At 34.8% G+C, this 18723-nt stretch overlaps 2 protein-coding genes across 4 annotated transcripts; one reads left to right on the forward strand and one right to left on the reverse strand.

Annotated features, from left to right (window-relative positions):
• The first annotated feature begins 531 nt into the window (after nucleotides 1-531).
• Nucleotides 532-8587, forward strand: LOC106172615 (E3 ubiquitin-protein ligase rfwd3.S). 2 transcript variants are annotated; one of them, XM_013553406.2, is made up of 15 exons: nucleotides 532-676; nucleotides 1478-1721; nucleotides 2132-2263; nucleotides 2409-2612; nucleotides 2890-2975; nucleotides 3184-3286; nucleotides 3589-3767; nucleotides 3933-4035; nucleotides 4504-4605; nucleotides 4852-5015; nucleotides 5413-5613; nucleotides 6039-6133; nucleotides 6322-6413; nucleotides 6913-7101; nucleotides 7500-8587. In XM_013553406.2, exons 2-15 carry the CDS (start codon nucleotides 1614-1616, stop codon nucleotides 7647-7649), a joined length of 1908 nt encoding a protein of 635 aa, XP_013408860.2. In that variant the 5' UTR covers nucleotides 532-676; nucleotides 1478-1613; the 3' UTR covers nucleotides 7650-8587. The 2 variants fall into 2 exon arrangements, with proteins under 2 accessions (XP_013408860.2, XP_086858306.1); XM_087002180.1 differs by lacking the exon at nucleotides 532-676 and adding an exon at nucleotides 765-1158.
• Nucleotides 8046-18636, reverse strand: LOC106172624 (uncharacterized). Of its 2 annotated transcripts, XM_087002188.1 has the most exons (11): nucleotides 18382-18636; nucleotides 16839-17048; nucleotides 16433-16609; nucleotides 16110-16175; nucleotides 12716-12929; nucleotides 12377-12405; nucleotides 11966-12031; nucleotides 11515-11724; nucleotides 9398-9574; nucleotides 9087-9152; nucleotides 8046-8899 (listed from the first exon to the last, which is right to left on the reverse strand). In XM_087002188.1, the coding sequence occupies exons 1-10, from the start codon at nucleotides 18443-18445 to the stop codon at nucleotides 9088-9090; spliced, it is 1278 nt and encodes a 425-aa protein (XP_086858314.1). In that variant the 5' UTR covers nucleotides 18446-18636; the 3' UTR covers nucleotides 8046-8899; nucleotide 9087. The 2 variants fall into 2 exon arrangements, with proteins under 2 accessions (XP_086858314.1, XP_013408879.2); XM_013553425.3 differs by lacking the exons at nucleotides 8046-8899; nucleotides 9087-9152; nucleotides 9398-9574; ... (2 more) ...; nucleotides 12377-12405; nucleotides 12716-12929 and adding exons at nucleotides 13758-14504; nucleotides 14705-15104 and having other exon boundaries at nucleotides 18382-18550.
• Between the last annotated feature and the right edge of the window lie 87 nt (nucleotides 18637-18723).

Raw genomic sequence — 18723 nt, forward strand, 5'->3', positions numbered from 1 at the left:
TTCGATTTACTCCATGCTATGGTCTGTATTGAAAAATAGCAATTTTTACGAGATTACAAATTGCATCGTATTGTTTGGTTCCATTGCCTCGCTTTCAAAAATTAGAACTGGCGCTGCAAAACCGGGAGACAAGTTAAAAAATTTATATTGGCCGAGTTCGCCCTGGAACAAGAATGCCCTCGCAGCATTATCTGCAATCAACCTTCCTACGATTTTAAATACATTTTGCAATGTCATTTTCAATCTGGCACATGGCGCATTTTATGTATCAAGAGTGGGGGAGGGGTGAAAAATCCCAATTGGGGCCACATATAATACAATGGGAATCCACTTGTAATGAAGCTAAAATAAATGTTATTCTAAGGAATTCCGATGGATTTACTTTTTAAAACACAAAATCAATAAAACATTTCTAATTTAAAATTTCAAAAAGACACCAGAGAGCAAATGAAATAAAATCAACCAGACGGTAACCACCGGCAGGCTTTGTCAATTTCACCAACTTGTTTATTTCAAACAGCGCACTTTTCGTGCATGCGCAGTTGTTTGAAGCCTGTTGAGTGTCACCTCTTTTCAAGAATAACACACGCCATCTATCGTTCAAATTGTGTGAAAGACAAGCGGGAATCGTTGACCAGCAGTGGCATGATTTTCAGTATAAAATTGGAGTAAATTTGTATGTAGCCTTTAATTGCGTATTAAAAACTTTTAGATATGAAGCTATATGTGTTTTGGACCGATTACCAGTTTGATGTTTTGGCGATCTCTTTTTTTGCTAGCGATACATAATTTTAACAGAGGCAAGATCGAGAGATCTCACTGTCGATGATGTGCCTGTACTTGATTTGATTGTTAAATGTTATCCTGGTACACCAAATAATAATCCTGTAGCACGTGCTCTAATTGAATTTTAGAATATATTGCTTTACACTACTAGGGAATGGTAATTTAAAGTTAATATTATCAAAAACAAATGGTGGTTAATTGCCGACATACAGTAGTCCCTTACAGCCAACCACCCTCTTATATAATTACCTGAACTGATGCTGCTGCGGATGGCGTCATGTATTTAGGAGATTTATCAGCTTGTTAACTTGTTGGTACTGAAAACTATATGAGAATCTACTCCTGATAGAACCCTGAACCTGTGTGTGATGTGTGGGTGTACAGTAGCACAAAAATTCATGCTTTATTACTTAAGAGCACTACTGTTTACAGCTTGTAACATGATATATGTACAGTTTCATTAGCTATGAGTTTGAAATGACCTATATTTTCTATAACTATTGATAAAAATATTATTGATTAATATATGTACATACCATAAATAGGAATATACACAGATTTTCATGCTAGTGTGGGTGATCTAATTTGATTGGTACATAGATTTGTTCCCCTTCATACTGTTTGTGGAATACACTCAATGTTTATCCACAGCTCAACTGATAAATTATCGTGTATTATTCTGTTATTTCAGGTCTGATAATATAATCTATTGCATGCACAGAAAAGGAATGACAACAATGAGATCGGTTAAGTTAAATGCTGGTTGAAGTCTAGATGTAAAGATGTCAAGACAGTTTATATGGACATAGAGGAAACGGTTGCTTACCATGGCACAGGCAGATTCAGAAAGTGATGGCCAGAGTATGTTATTAGTCATACCACCACCACCCGGAAGTGGACAGCAAAATGATATTGGTGACTTTTCTCTCCAACCGGTACGTTATGCATTTTTATATAATAGCTTGTCTAAGGTTGAAAAAAAAGTTCTCCACTTTTATCTACTTTTTTTCATATGATTGGATGGATTTAGAAGTTTAAGTGTTGTGATGCTCAGAATATAAATTTCAAAATATACTCCTGAAGTTAGAAATAAACTTAGATTATGCCTTATATATATTACACATGGTGAGTGTTTATTGCATTGTATATTACACCTTTATCAATTTTTCGTTCAAGGTATCATATAATGTGCCAATTCTGTTTTTCAGTTTTTCCTATTGTATTTATGAAAATCCAGTAAATATAAGCCTGCTGGCTTTCTACTGATGATGACAGTGAAAATATAGCCTAATTTTTTAATTACTTTTATTTTTAAAAATGTTATGAACACTTTGACTCTCTGCAGGGAACACATGACTTAGAGCAGGGAATTCAGTTTGTCCCAATTGAAGAAGACACTGATTCTGATGTCACTGTCACTGATAGTGAAGAGGATAATGAAGTGGTTATTACCAGTGTGACGGGAAATGCCACAGAGGTAGGACATGTTAAGATATTGTTTATTTTGTGCCTGTTCACTTGACAAATGTAAGTGAAATCTCTATGCTCTACCAGTCTTGCTGAAATGTAACTCATGACAAAGTATATCAGTATTTCATTTAGCTTCTAACATTATTTTCTAGACAAATGGTGGTGAATCTGATACATCTGAAGTGGTTGTTGTTGAAGAAGTAGAAGATATGGCAGTAGTAGAAGTTTCCCCACATGCAAATACGTCAATGACGGATTTCAAAAGCCCAAAAAAGGTTTCTGCCTCAGCTGCTGGTAGCATGGCCAGTGTCAACCCTGGGACATCGACAGCTGAGGAGGAGGATGGCGATTCAGAGGTATTGTATTTTTTCAAAACTTAAAAATAATTATTTCCAAATATTGCCACTTTAAATTGTATACACATTGCTCCGATATAAAATCCAGTGCTAAGGCCATCAGTAACAATTCACTTATTGCAGCATGGCAGCAGAAGATTGGGATCGATATTTCAGTTTTGTTAAACAGATATTTGTGTTCTGTATCCAAATGCAGTCATATACAAAGAAAAAGATAATCTTCTGCAAGGAAAGAAAACTGTATTTGAGTAAGAAAAAGATTTGTTTTTATTTCCAGTGCTGCCCAATATGTTTAGAAGAATGGACTACATCTGGAGATCATCGGCTAGCTTCTCTTAAATGTGGTCATTTATTTGGGCACAGGTAGGCTGTTTAAATATTTAAAAACCTATATAGTGAGATTTTGTTTGTAAACTGAAGTATTTCTTACCTAGGAAATCTGTAGCCTGAAAAATTTTAAGTTCTCAATGTGTTTGAATTTTATAAGTCTTTAGATTTTTTTATCTATATTTATATTTTGTTTCGTTATTTGTTTGTATTCTCATATATATCTTTTTAAATACATGAATAGTTGCATAGACAAATGGTTGAAGGGACAGGGAGGTAAATGTCCACAGTGCAATGCTAAAGCTAAGAAGGCTGACATCCGGATTATTTATGCAAGGGCACTAAAGGTAGGGAATTAAGTTATGTATTTAATTTGTTGTTCTCTTTTCTCTACATTTTTTAATTTGAATTAATCAGTGTGTCTGAGAGATAGAGAGAGAGATTAATACAACATTGTACTACTAAAAACAAGAAAAAAAGCTATATAAGTTTTTACATCAGTAATAGTGATATATTTAAAATGAAATTAAAATACAATTAGAAATTGAACAATTGACGGTAAGAAATAATTAGTAAATAGTAATTACATGTATTAGAATTGATGCAGCTTTCATACAGTTGATCAAGCAGGTCATTTTCATTATCCAAGGCTGTTGACACATCAGACAGAGACCGTGCCCTTAAAGAGTTGGAGTTGGAAAAAGAGGCTAGAAGAAAAGCAGAGTTAAGTGCTGCACAGATGAAGATGCAGTATCAGAATACAATAGCAGAGTGCAATAGAATGCGTGAAGAGATAGAGAGACAGAGGCAGCAACTTCAGTCAATCAGGTGATTTAATGCATTTGTTTATTTGTTCATTCTACAGTTATTTCACACTTCATTTGAACCTATTTGATGTATTTATATTTTCTTTGGTAACACCTGATGATGCTATTCAGTTTGAATGAAAAAGTTAAGTTTGCACATATATGTTTATTTAATAATTTGTTGCAGGACATTACAGCCACAGGCAAACCACAACATTTCAAGTTCACAAGGACAGTCAAGTCAGAACAATGGCATGTTTGTACTGGAGAAAACTATCAAAATATGGGAGGTTTGTGTTAAACCACAGCAGGCCTGCTCTGATAACTGTGTACTGACTGCACCAGTTGCAAGTGTAGGCTAGAGGAAACTAGACACTGTAACTATTATTCTGTCTTGTGCCATTTCTAGATGTCATATCACCCCCTTACTAGATGTGCTCTCTATAGATTATTGTGTCTGTTGCCATTTCTAGATGTCATACATGTATCAGCCTCTTACTAAATGTGTTCTCTATTCATTACTGAGTGTCTGTACCCATTTACAGGCACATTACACATAGTATTGGGTGCTTTCTGTACCTATTACTGGGTGTCTGTGCCCATTTTTTAGTCACAGTATATTCATTTTTAGGTGCTCTCTGTACCCATTTCTGTGTCTGTACCTGTACCGATGTCATGTCAAAGTATAAACCAGTGCAGTGTTTGTGATGCTGCAGTGTGTGATTTGGGGTGTAGAAGTAATTTTCTATTCATTTTAGGCTGGTGGTTGCAGAGTCATGGCCCACTGTGACAGTCAAGGCATTCTAGTGGTATCCCAGCCCACAGCTAGTCCTCTTTTTCCTGGGTTTGGGATAAAAAAGGTAATAAATATTTTTTTGTTCTCCGAACATAAGGCCTTAAACAAACCAAAATAAATTAGTTCATTTAATTTTTCTTTTCTGTGAAAAATTGCTTTGCCTATCATTTATTAAAACAAGTTTTACTATGTTTGTGATCAAAAGAGTGATTTAGTTTAAATTATTTTTCAGGCTGGATATCTACTATCATTTTAGAAAAAAATCAGTGTTTGGTAACTTTTTATATTGTATAACATTACGTAATTTCAGATAAGCACTTTTGACTTGAAAACATCCCAGTATGTGGCAATACACAACAAAGCTATCCGCGATGTATCATTCAAGCCCCAGTCACGAGATAGCTTACTGCTGAGTTGTTCTGTGGACAAGACTGTAAAGATGACCAGTTTAATCAGCAACACTGTTGTACAGACGTAAGAAGGAAAAATTTTTTGAATTCTGAGTGTTATGCCTCAAAAGTCTGAATAATAAGAAAATAAAGATCAAGTGTTTCTGTTCTTTCTTTCTTAATTATTATATTTATTTACTATTATTTATTATTCATTATTTATTTATTTATTTATTTTTGCAAAGATATATAGATATATACAGCCTGTTCTAGGTTGAAAGGTAGTTGATGGATACATGCAAGTAATAGAGTACATTGACAACATTACATTGTACATTGGCAGTATTGTTCATTGGCAATATTAATAACACTAAAATGTTGATAATTAAATACATAATAATTTTTTCTTTCACTGTAAGCAGGTGCTAGTGGCACATTTGGCCACTTTTTTTATACGCTCACTTTTGTATTTTTCTATTCAGGTACACTTCTCCAGCACCATTCTGGAGCTGCGTATGGAGCCAGGATCCATATTATTTCTTTGCTGGCAAACAGAATGGCTCTGTGGTCATGTTTGATATTCGCAAAAGCACTGAACAGCTTGAAAATTTCAATTTAAATGGATCAAGGTCACCTGTGGTGTCATTGCAATATGTTCCCACGGATTCAAACTCCTCATTCAGGTTTGTTGTGAAATTCTAAATTTCATCATAATCCACAATGTAGAAAAACAGTTCTTTGCAAGGGAACTAGTGCTTGATGCTGGTTTCTCTAATGATGTCTTATATTTCATATAATATATAATGTGTCAATTGAAATAGAATACAATCGATAATAATGACATCCTTAGCAAAAAGTTTGCGGCATTATTGCTGATAACTAAAGGTTTGTGGGAATGGGTTTGCAAGGAAAATTTTATTGCTGCTAATTTGCAGCAAATTCGCTGCAAATTTGCATCAGGCCTGATATTTTGCTAAGGGCAGTCCTAGATATGTGTAAATGAAAAGTAAAACAAGTAAGTTCTCTAATACATCATGAGTCTGTTTTGTATTAATTTTCTGTTAAGTTTATTTCCATACCTGGCATTGTCATGCTTTTATGATTTCAGCCTGGGTGGCCTGCTAGTAGGGCAACTGGATAAGACATTCTTTTATGAGAAGAGAGAGGGCACAGATTTCAAACTGCATGTGATGCCAGTAGAAGGTCAATCTTTATGAGAAAAAAATAGTCTATTAGTGCACAATATTAGTTGAAATAATTATATTTCTTGAATTTTTTTGCTGAAGATTGATATAAGTGTTTTCATTATTTAGGTTTCTGAATTTATATGTTGTAAGGTAACTTTATTGCTCTGAGCATTTTCTAAAACATCTTTGACAAATGATTTTCAGGTAGTTTAACGTGTTTAACATTTGAGCCTTGTACTCGCCATGTTCTGGTCAGTCTCCGGCCCACTAGCAAACATCCTTCAGTGAGACACCAGGTAAGAGACACAATAAAACAGGTTGTCTTTTTTAGGCACATGCTATGTACATTTTCAAAGAAGACATCTAGAATATGAGGGAAATAAAAAAATCACACATATTTAATTATCATATATTTGTATTGTAAAACATGTTATGAAAACACTACCCATTAGTATAGCTTTACGGTAATGTTAAACTAAGTCATTTATATGTGAATAAAAATTAGAAATTGATTGAAAGTAGACACTTGACACTTCATGTTGTATTCGAGAATGTTCATTGAAAATGGTCCAGGATACATCAGTATTGGTGGACTTCAATTATTTATCTTTTTTATATTGAGATCAGAAATGAAACTCTACTTTCATCAAGAATTAATGTAGATGGTAATGTAGTACTTGCCTCTTCACCTGCAATGATGAATTGGCTGTGATCATATGCCTTCTTCCATTTACAATATATTCTAAAATTTGAGATAATTTTAAAATAATGGCATTTTCCCCATCATATTCATAGATGTACGAGCTGACCACAACCAATATAAGTCAGGACCCCAGCCAGATAGACAATGTATGCAGTGGGAACCTGGTCCAGACCTTCCATGGAGGGAATACTATGAAGATGCTGGCCAGAGGGAGGTTGTTTCCACACCCTGGCAGAAAGGGGAAGCTACTGGCTTGTGTGGGTGATGAGGGGACAGTCTCTGTAAGTAGACCACTTAGGATGCGAGTTAATTAATAGGAAGTGCTTTCTCATTGTGAACACTGCATGAGGCCGGGTTGAGCTGTGCTTTAATAATGTTTTAACATCTCATTTGGTGGACTTTTAGGAGAAAAGTAGCATTGTTGATTTTGCATAGAAGGTTTCTGACACGGTAATTGTTAAAGTTTAAGCCCAGTTAAGGACAAAATTAGTTTTACTTATAAGAAATGGATTTTTTTACCTGGAGTTTGCTTATATGCTCTTAAAAGTTGTTGTACTGAAGTCTCAGTACCTATACATCAGTTTTTACTGATTCGAATTTGTACTCTGGAAACCTACAGTAGGGTAATGTAAATTTAATTACCTAATTTTGGTTAAATCATTTTCTTTTTTGCTTACAGGCTCAAGTGTGGGATGCAGGCACAGGTTTGGTCACCCAAAAACTCCCCTCTACTGGACCTGTTCTAGATGTATGCACTTTCATGGCAAATGGACAACAATATCTGGCTACGCTCACAGAAAAACTGATCAAAGTTCATAAGTGGAGCTAGTGGAACGTTTTTCGTGTTATATTCAGTTCCTATGTTTAACTTTCATGAGAACATGTAGTCTTTAAAAAGGAGAAATGATCCTTGCAAATTGTTGTCAGGGTTATGGGTTGTTCAACAGGCTTTGTAGAGAGCTGGTCATTAGATCATGCATTCTATCCAATACATCATGTCTTTCTCTACTGCATGTATATATGTTCGTAAAATATTAATTCTTAATGGGTTTCATAAGTGTGAAAGAGAAATGTATGGGGATATATGATCTCTATTTTTATACTTGTGCATGTAATAACATATCAAATCAGTGTTGATGAAGAATTCTACTTTAAACTTAATTAATAGTTTAAAAATGAACAGTTGCTTTAAGCACTTTGAAGGTGGTATAACATAAAAACAATGTGCAAAAAAAGAATTAGTTTTATTAGATTTGTAAATATTTATATTATAAGAAAAATGCAAAAACACTTAACTGAAAACTTCTTTCATACACATAAATTTATGAAAACGTGCATATATTAAATGTATAACAGTAGTATGTAGGCATACTATTGTAACATTACAGTCTATAGGCACATCACAGCATTTCAAAAAATAAATATGTTAACAAGTCCATAATTAAACATTGCAAAACATAAACACATTGCTTACATGGATACAGGAAAGAGGCATGAAACAGCAAGGATAGATACTGTACTGACAGTATACAGACTTTACAGTGTTATCTATGCATAGCACAAAAAAGCATGTAGTTTTTTAAATTGGCATGAACATTACACAAGTTACACCAAGGAGTTACAACACACACATGCAACTCCTTGGTTACACCAATATGACTCCACACTATAAACTGGGATATGGTCTGTACATTTCAAGAGTAACGGAGAAAACTATGTTAAGCAGTATTATTAAATAAATGTTTCTGATTTCAAAAAGGATGAAAAGGGATCACATTTGTTTCATTTCAAATAAGCCTTGTCTTCATTATATATGGTCTTGTGCCACATGGATCAGATCAGATTTGTTCTTTGGGGTTTTGATTCTTGTAAAAACTATATTTGACATTGCTGTTGCTCATTCAGACATTGAAGACCTCAGTATATTTAAATTGCCACTGATATAGAAGTTCTGCACCTTCTTCCTTTGCAGCATAACCACAGTCACAGAACCGTATTGTCCACTTTTTGTCCTCAGTTTGCACAGCCTTTTGGTCAAACATTTCAATATATATGCTAAAGGGTGCCACGATGGATTTACTGAAAAATTAATACAAAAAGCAGTGGTAGTCGTAATATGAAAAATGTTCCACTTCAGTATATTTGAATGAAAAGAAAACAACTTTCCGACGGTCGGTGGCACATTTTCCATTCAATGTGTAAAGGCCTGTTATGTGCCCATTACATTCCCAATCTGCTCGCTATTGTTGACGAAGCAAATCCTTACCTCATACACAGCCCGGCGTGAACCCCGTGGTGGAATTTTCTCCAGGAGGACAGGGAACCTCGGTACCTGAGATAGAAAACTTCAGCTTAATTAAACGTATCTAAAGTATTTTAGCCTTTTTAATCTATATTTGTACCACCCAATTGTACTGCGTTGAATAACGATTTCAAATCTCTTTTAAAATAGCTTTGCTACTTTGAACAATTTAAGAAACAATTACTCAATATCAAGTTTATAACAAAAATCTAGCTGAAAACGTGTAGATCTCTATACCTTAAAGGCGGTAAAACTGCACAGTTCTTTTGACTCACCAACACAGTAAGCTTGCGAGCACCCATCCGTGCCTACTAAGTAATACACGTTAAATTTGTCAATGCAGTTCTTCACTTTTATGTCGTAACTTCTGTCACAGCATTGGTCTTTACTTGAGAATAAATTATAAACACAAGCTTTGGCATTTATTTCTTGGCTTCTGGTCGGAAGGGTACCTATAAAAATAGCAATTGGCTTTCTCATTTCATATGTCAGAGGATGTGTTTCTATGGCAATTAACGGATATTGTAAGTTGCTAAAAATTGCCAAAGTGGCAACCCAGCTAAATTTATCTGGAATCCAATAAAACCCTGAATCAAAGAAAAAACATTAAACAAATTTTATACGTTCTGAAATTTTTGCTTGGAAGAAAATTTTGCAGCATATAGCACGCTCATTATGTAAAGTGTCGATGCAGTATTAATTTGTTCTTCATTGTGCTCTTGAAATGTTTTATTCGTTTATGAATGTTGAATACAGTATTTTGTCTCCTTGATCTAAGCTAATTTGAATATAACAACATGCTGATAAAGTAATGTGACAAACTCAAGTATGATGTTCGAAATCAGCTTATGGGGATGTGCCCGGTGTCGTACTGAAATTAAAATGATTGAACAAGTACATTCAGAAATGAATAGGTTTGAGGTCAGCACATCTTGCTGGACCGTCGTAGGATGGAGTATGAAATTTTTCGAGGGAAAAGGATCCGCACGTCTTGCTGGATCTTATGCTAGATTGGGGGGAATCCGCTTTTTCCACCAAATCGATATTCCCTGAAAAAAATAATTTCCCCTACTTATCACAAATGATTACACGCCACGTCCCCGCATTTTTATACCATTTTATTACCTCCGCCAAGGAGGTTATGTTTTCACCCCTGTTTGTTTGTTTGTTGGTTGGTTGGTTTGTCATCAACATAACTCAAAAAGTTATGGATGAATTTCGATGGAATTTTCAAGGTAGGTCAGAAATGGGTTAAAGGGGTAATAACTCTTCGTATGAGATCTATATTTCACAATAAAAACCTTGTGAATAACTCATAGAAATATAATATATTCTGTTTTACCACAAAAACAGCAGTTATAGCCATTATTCTGATATCTGAACTTGTCTTTAGACCACGTGACCTCCATTGATGTCTATACTCTGTTAAAATCTCTTAAGAGATTTTAACAAAAAACCAAACTTTTTAGAAAAAAACCAGGGACTAACTTTGAATGTAAAAATGGATTCATTAACCATTGGTAAGCATGGAAAAATTGTTGCTTACTCCAGGAAAATTCATTTTTTGGCCGAAACGAAGAGTTATTATTGCTTTAACTTAGAAGTGATTAATTTTTGGTGGTGATCCGGATCAATAATCAATCAATAATCAAAATAAAAAACTAAGATATGGACCGATTTTGATGAAATTTTCAGGAACTATCAGAAGTGGGCCAAGGAACCGATGATTAGTTTTTGGTGGTGATCCGTATCAGTAATCAATCAATAATCAATAATCAAAAAATTAAATCATTATAGAATGAAAATTTAGGGGTGAAACGGCATTGGGTGGAGACTTTGCTGCCTTGGCAGAGGTCTGCGCTTTCGGAGTGTTTTTCCAGTTAAAAAAAACGATTAGTAATGTTTCTCGTAATATTAATATCTTTATGTCTTCTTGTACATTTCAGAAAGAAACGTCAACATCAGACACTTTTATTTGACGAGTTTTATCGTCTTTTACGGTAGATCGGTCGCTACATGTTCTAACGTTCGAATTAAAAAAATGTTTAAAATGTTTAAATAGGCATAAAAATAGTACGTTACAAATTTGCAAAAAATTGCACCGACCAAATAGGAGAACTAGGTCCAAGTTCGTTACACCCTGCGTATCGCGCTAGTCCTCATTCAAATCGATGGGAAAATGAGTGTTCTGTCACTAAATCGTTATTTTTTATATTGTTCCAATTTTCAATTTTTTTTTAAATTTTGGTGTTAATAGGAAAATATAAGCTTTGCACGATATTTAGACATAAAATTTCACATTTTTAAACGCGGATATTGTACCTGTGAGAAAAAAAGAGAAAAAGTAATGAATAAATGAAATGAAATGACTAAGGAGATGACCATAATTTACCATTCATCCAAATTGGCCATGTGGTTCCACAGTGGTTTGGCAGCACACAAGAAGTGGAAATGTCGTTGCCAGCCGGACTGTCAAATCTATACCAGCCATTATCTATGTACCGATCACAAATTGCAGCCTCACCACTTGCCTTGGTGTAGTTGACACTTCTCCGCCATTCGTCTTTTCGCAAGACATGGTTGCTTGAATTACAGGGGTCATCTGAAATATGAATTTGGCCATTTCTATATTATTCATTAATGTATTCAAAGCGCGCAATGTTAGGCTGCTTTAAAACCTTGAATACTTCTTCTTCCAAAGTATGTATATTCGGATATAAGCCGATCGCTAAGACCAAATACAGGCAAGCAAGTAAGTCGCTAGAACTTATAACTGTGAGAAATGAATAATAAGCAGATGGAGAACACTCTGGCCTGTGCTCTGTTTGTTTCAAATATATTACCTGGACCAAATTCTGGCGTTAAACTATCGGTTGATATTTCTCCAGAATTAGAGGGAACATCAGTGGCTAAAATAAGAAAAATTATAAATAAGAAATATTTACAACATAGAAATAGGCTTGGAAATTGGCGCATATGTACTATATACCTGTATTGTTGAGGTCAGTGTGTGTGCGTGTGTGTGTCGAATGCATTATTATCTTTTCAAGAAAATATCCTCAACTGAATAAGCAAACAAGGCCGCCCAGAGTATGTAACCCCCCTTTAAAAATGCACTATCGAGATCAGTGTAACCTTTAAAACCTACAAACCTAAATTATATTAGACTAGGTTCTTTACCTATATATGTTCAGTTTATGACTTATTCCAAGGTATAAATATAACTAAAAGGGAAAATGGAAAGCAAAACATACATGCCCTAACATCAGCACTGCCACGCAGGACTTAAAAGAAAACGTGAAAACGAGCAGATCATTCATATTGTACTTATTTATTTCTTATTGTTCAATCTTTTTTAATTTAACGTAGAATATCGGTATGGTAAGTATATCCATCTCGATCTTTAATGCTAATATTTTTATCTTTGAAAATCTTAAAAGGCATTGCATGCAAACACTGAAATGTGTGAAAAAGACAATATCTTTAACTACACGTGAAACAGATCAATATATAAACAGAATTTTTAAGGAATCTTTTGAGCTGATTAATTCATTATCCTTTGATTTTCTTATCTTCCAGATGACTATGTACATACCTTTGTATAGTGCTGGCTGGCAGCATCATCAACCAGCAACCTCCTGTCGTAGGTGACGTCTTCAGCAGAATTCAGTTCACACACAGTATTGTCAGATCTTACGTTGAAAGACACACACAGATCATTTCTCAGGCATTCCGCTGCACATTCTATTTTACTAATTCCGCCTGGCTGTAGCTTAGCTTTCAGTACGTGGTCTGGTAAATATTTTCCTGGTATGACGTGAAAAAGATTTGATTTTATAACAACGCATTTCGCCACTGTATAACACCAAGCGAATATAGTAATAAAAATGAGAAAGTATGTTAAACGTCTTGTGCGTGTTTTTGACATGATGGTACAAGTAAGACTGTATTTTTAAAAAATGGGAAACCTTTGAAAAGGACTCCGATAAATGCCTCGTGATTTTGACATTGAAGTCAATTTTCCTAATATTTATTTTTCTATGACTACATCATTTATCACGGATTCTAATGTAAGTGACTCTGTGAGCTAACAGCCTTCCAAATCAATATCCTAGACTATCAAATACCTATTTTTGGAGAAAATGTATACCTACGACTAATTAAATGGTGTTATTGTCTACAGCGATATTGTTTGTTGCTTATTGTTATATTCAGATAATCCATTCTTCCAATGAGCTGTCTCCATTCACATTGCTTGAAGATAACATTTAATCTGTATGAATGGCCATTTTCGGTAGCAAGCTTTTACAATATAATCCCCAATGGCAAATTAAATATTTATTAAGTGCTTACTGCTAGTGCTTTTATTTCGCTATGTGGTAATTCTCTGATTGCTGTTTCGCTGATTATTTACACCAGACAAGGAAGTGGTTCAACTCTCCTGTGGGCAAATGCTACATGTATTTCCTATAGTTAAGATGACCTTGTTGCAAGCAACAAAGATACGTGAAAAACTTTTAGCAGATGGAAGTACTTTTTAACACCAAAATTGAAGCTGATGGGCTGGGATTATCGCCCATAAGGTTTATGTTTTTATGTTAAAACGGAGAATTGTGGTTAATATAGGCAAGGATATTTATAAGCTTTTTTATAAGTCTTTATTTTGTGCATGTAAATATCAATTTGATAAATGACAGGTATAAACCAATAGTTAAGTGTTTACATTGTACTATGAATATATCTTTAAAAAACAGCAAACCATGGCTGTAAAATAAGCAGGTACTGGGTACTATTTACAAAAAATAATAAAATCAAATAAAACAAAACATATGGAGAATCCCGTATATAATAGTAGTTCAGAACAACTTGCTCTTGCTTAAAAATGATTTGACACATTAAGAGATCTGCAGGGTACTGGGAATTAAACAGAGATATAAAATTAGCAGTATAAAATATTGTGAATTGCCAGACAGCCGAGTCAATTTGGGCAACTCCCATTTCTTATAATCGTAATATATGGAGTTTCATGATAACTTATATGTCAACCATGTATCAAACTTTTGGTCAGTAAAAAACCAGTGAATAGCACTTTCCAACATCCAACAACATTAGCTTTGTTTTTATTTGCATTCTTAGCACTTCTCAGAGCAACTTAGTTTAGTGTAGATATTTTCGTTAGGATTTTCTTTCTCGTAAGGTTCGTATATTTGGGTTTTTTTCTCAAGATGTCCATCATTGGCGTACTGGATATTGCAGGCCTGTACTCCCCCGTTGTATGCTACGTTTATAACATAATCATTCTCAGTGGAAATGGTCTCCGTCTGACGTCCGATTACAAAGCTGTCCGTTGTTTCTGCTTCCATACATATCGGTCTCACGCGTCTGAAATATGATAAGTGTGGCCTAATAATCTTTGGGTTATGTCAAATAAGAGGAAAGATTAAGATTTAAAAGCCAGAATATTATTTTTAATATTAGAACCTGGCTCTCGAAAGAAGAAGAGTTTTGGCTACATTAATTCACACTAAAACTAAATTCTTAGTGAAAAGATTTTATATTTCTGATTTCTGGTGTGTATTTACTTTTCTTTCCTGCACATCATTACAAGGATCACAATGGTGGCAATCACAATCAGAGGGCAGACGACCACTGGTACAACAATATTCACAATTCTCTCAGAACTGTGTGGATCCACTGGATCTGGCGACAAAGTGGTAGTAGACGGGGTCTCGATTTGTTTTTTGTCATGTTTTGCTTTCTGTGATACAGGTGCTGTTGTGGTTGTTATTGTTGTTGTTGTTGCTGATGTTGTTGTTGTTAATGATGATGATGATGGCATTGTCGACGTGTTTACATGCTGGGTCACAATGGTAGTTTGAGGTGGAGCTGTATGTGTTTCAGATGGCCCCGCGGAAGAACTGACTCCAGTGGTGCTGGTTGGCAGTGTGGGAGTTGCAGTTCTCATAGTTGTTGGCTCTGGTTCTGAAAGCAGGATAGAATTTTTTTATTATTTTTGAGTGGATATCATAGACTTGGAATAAATAATATTAAAATAAAAGAGAAAGTTTATATGAAACCATAATGCTATTTTTATGAATTCGATTATCGATTCCAAAGTAAAGTTGAAAACGTCGATGTGTTGATGCAAAACAGAGTGCATACGTCAGTTTGAGCCAATCTTTGAATAAGAATATTGAAAAAGGACCATTCTACTGTAATTTGCCTGGAAGAAACTTCCCCTTTCACTTTATCTGGAAAGGTTGCACTGTTATCTTACTATACTTTCGAAAGGAAAACGTTTTTCCCCCACTGGAAAATTCTTAATACAAGGCACTGAACAAAAGAATATTTTGCTACATCTTATGATTAGAATATTGCAAATGACCTATGAATGTAACGCAGATGTAAATAGGTATTCCATACACTTTTGTAAACATTTTATTCTTCGTTTACTGATAGATCAAGGAAGAAGATTGACTTAGCATAACTACCTAAAAATCCATTAAGCTACTTATATCGACTGTTTTTTTTCTGGGCATTTTTTTTTTCTGGCTTTCAAATAGAGTTCGCTGTAATTCTTAAAAAGGCCTGAATAATGTCATTATTATTTATGCCGAGTATGGAAACCAATCAGGGCGAGGTAACCAGTAGATTGTTGATTTACGTACGGGTGGGTGAAGAAACTGCACTGGAAATTGTAAAGCTAGGACAATATGGAGAAAATGAAATTTTCATTTATTTACAACTTATCAACTTCCTTCACCTCGTGCAGACCGCTTTCCGGGTGTTTCTCTTTCTTTGTTGGTGACACTTTTTGGACACTGGGGCATAACCCTAGGTTTGTAAATAATTAGCAAGTGAACTCCGGTTTTATTCGTTATTGAGAACCACCCTTGTGGATTAGAAAAATTCTCGTCAGGACCATTCCGCGTGGGTACCCCCAACACCTTTCCCATCCTGGCTTTCTATTGTTGATATATTTCTCACCTGGACCACACCCCGGAGTGAAACCATTGTTAGAATATTCTCCTGGAGGACACTTTACCTCAGTACCTGGAATAGAAAATGTTGCACCGTTTACACAGTAATATGCGTTTGAACATTTTCCTGCTTTTCTTTTGTAAATCAAAATAGTTTTGTTTCAATAATCAGACTAATCTTGGTGTTACCAATATTTGCCAATTTCAAAGCAACTCCATTTTATAACCCCAAGCAATGAAAATTGCTTAAATATTTCTGCTTCATTTTTTTAGTTCAAAAGTAATCAATCTACTCGTTAATATTTTTATATATTCTGTTTCAAATCTCACCAACGCAGTAAGCTTGGGAGCATCCGCTGGTGCCTACCAAGTAATACACGTTGAATTCGTCATTGCAATTCTTCACTTTTATGTCGTACGTTCTGTCACAGCATCGGTCTTTACTTGAGAATAAATTATAAACACAAGCTTTGGCATTTATTTCTTGGTTACTGGTTGGAAGGGTACCTACAGAACAAAAATTATATTTTAAGACACATAAAGAAGTGGAGCACTAGGCTAGCGTTAAGCTTCCCCTGTCTGTTATAGAATTCATAATTATAGTATTTATTGCGTAAAATTCTTCAGTGATAAAAGAAATTTCTTTCAAAGACCAATTTAACTGAATGCAAGGGCTAACACAAAATAGAGACAACCAAAGAAAAAAGAAGATAAAAGCTGTCTAAATTTATCATACCATTCATCCAAATTGGCCATGTGGTTCCACATTGGTTTGGCAGCACACAAGAAGTGGGAATGTCGTTGCCAGCCGGACTGTCAAATCTATACCAGCCGTCATCTATGTACCGATCACAAATTGCATCCTCACCACTTGCCTTGGTGTAGTTGACACTTCTCCTCCATTCGTCTTTTCGCAACACGTGATTGCTGGGATCACAGGGGTCAACTGTAGAAAATTACTCATATATAACAGCGTTTTTAATTCATATAAAAAAAAAAGGCCCCACAACACTAGTTTAGAAAAGTTTGTTGGTTCTTGCATAATCATTGCTTAAAACCCAACACTGACCAATTTACACATTTAATAAGAAAATGAACAAGTTTCGAAATATCGATAAGTAGGCCAGTAATGAAAATGAAGAGAAAATAAAATTAAAATAATGACTTTTATATCATTTTCTCAACCTATATTACATAGATTAGGCGCTCATATTGGGTTATGTCCCCCTGATCAGAATCTCATTTTGAAAGCAAAGATATAGTTTTTTGCCAAAATAACAAACAAGACTGAGCATTGATGTTTTCCTTTAAATAACCAGTACTTCAGAACCTTTTCAACCATGACTAGTGGGATCGTTATTTCATTTTATAGTTATTTTACTTCCATTTCAGATAATCACCATTTCATCTTATTCCTTTATTTCTGTTTACGTATCACCATTCTCATATTGTTGTTATCATGATTTTATCATTATTATTATTTGTATACCACAACATAATGGTGACAATTAAAATCCGTACACTAAAGAGGTCATTCAGTGTACAGTGTTGTAACACGGGCGATTTCAAATCTTCACTCTCATTGGTTATTGAAAAACGGGACTCCCCCTTATGTGTTAACAAAACATGTATTCCAGTCAATATAAATGACGTCGAGGAGGTTCTGTGTTTGAACTTTTATTTGGTTTGACGTCGAAGTTTTACGCTTAGCGACCGCTTTTGTATGAATTATATGACTCATTTGTGCATTGTCCTTTATAACTTTGGTCGACCTTCCTCATCATCAAGTACCTCAATCAGACACTTTTCTTCCCTATCTTTTTCAAAAAATTGAGTACAGTCCTTTTAATTTATATCATTTTTAATTAATTCAGACACTCGTGTGAAGTGAACTTTAAGGGACGTTTATTTAAACCAATAAATGACCCACCACTGAGAATAAAAGAAACAGTGGAGCACTAAACATATGCACGAGTGAAAGTGCCCGTGTAGTCTATCTAAAGGAAAATATAAATGACATGTACATACAATCATTCTATGATACAATCAATATATGTGCCCTTTCTGTATGAGCATATGCAGCTCCGCAAATTATAGCAAGTCAGGAGTGGTAGGTATAAAGCTTTCTACCTGGTATGTTCTAATATCTTTCTCTTCCTTTTTTACATAAATACATATCGCCTTTTTGGAGATTTGAGTCAACTGAAGAAAGTTCGCCACTCGCTCAGTGCTTAGCAAAATCTTATTGATGGTATTCCGGCATGGAGAGCAATACTTACGTTCGCCAGCAATCGATTTACTCCAAGCCACCAACATCACACACACGGCAAAGTGTCTGTTCATCTTTTTTGACTTATATCTTCGCTGACGCCGTTATTTCTGAGCACTAACATGCTGCGATAAAATATACTTCTAGACAAGGAAGTTAAGGAAATTGGTTTAGAACCCAATATTCGATCGCGCATGCATTGTAAATACAGTTCATTGTTCATGTGCATTTAAGGAAAGCGCCTTTGTTCAGAACCCATGACAAAATTTCCCACTGCAAAAATACACTTGTACATTGTAAACAACTAACAAAGATCCTACGCAAACATAAAAATAGGTATTTGGACAGGTGA

This window comes from Lingula anatina, chromosome 1 (genome assembly GCF_051362555.1).
Source record: "Lingula anatina isolate TDL-2025a chromosome 1, LinAna3.0, whole genome shotgun sequence".
Taxonomy (NCBI): domain Eukaryota; kingdom Metazoa; phylum Brachiopoda; class Lingulata; order Lingulida; family Lingulidae; genus Lingula; species Lingula anatina.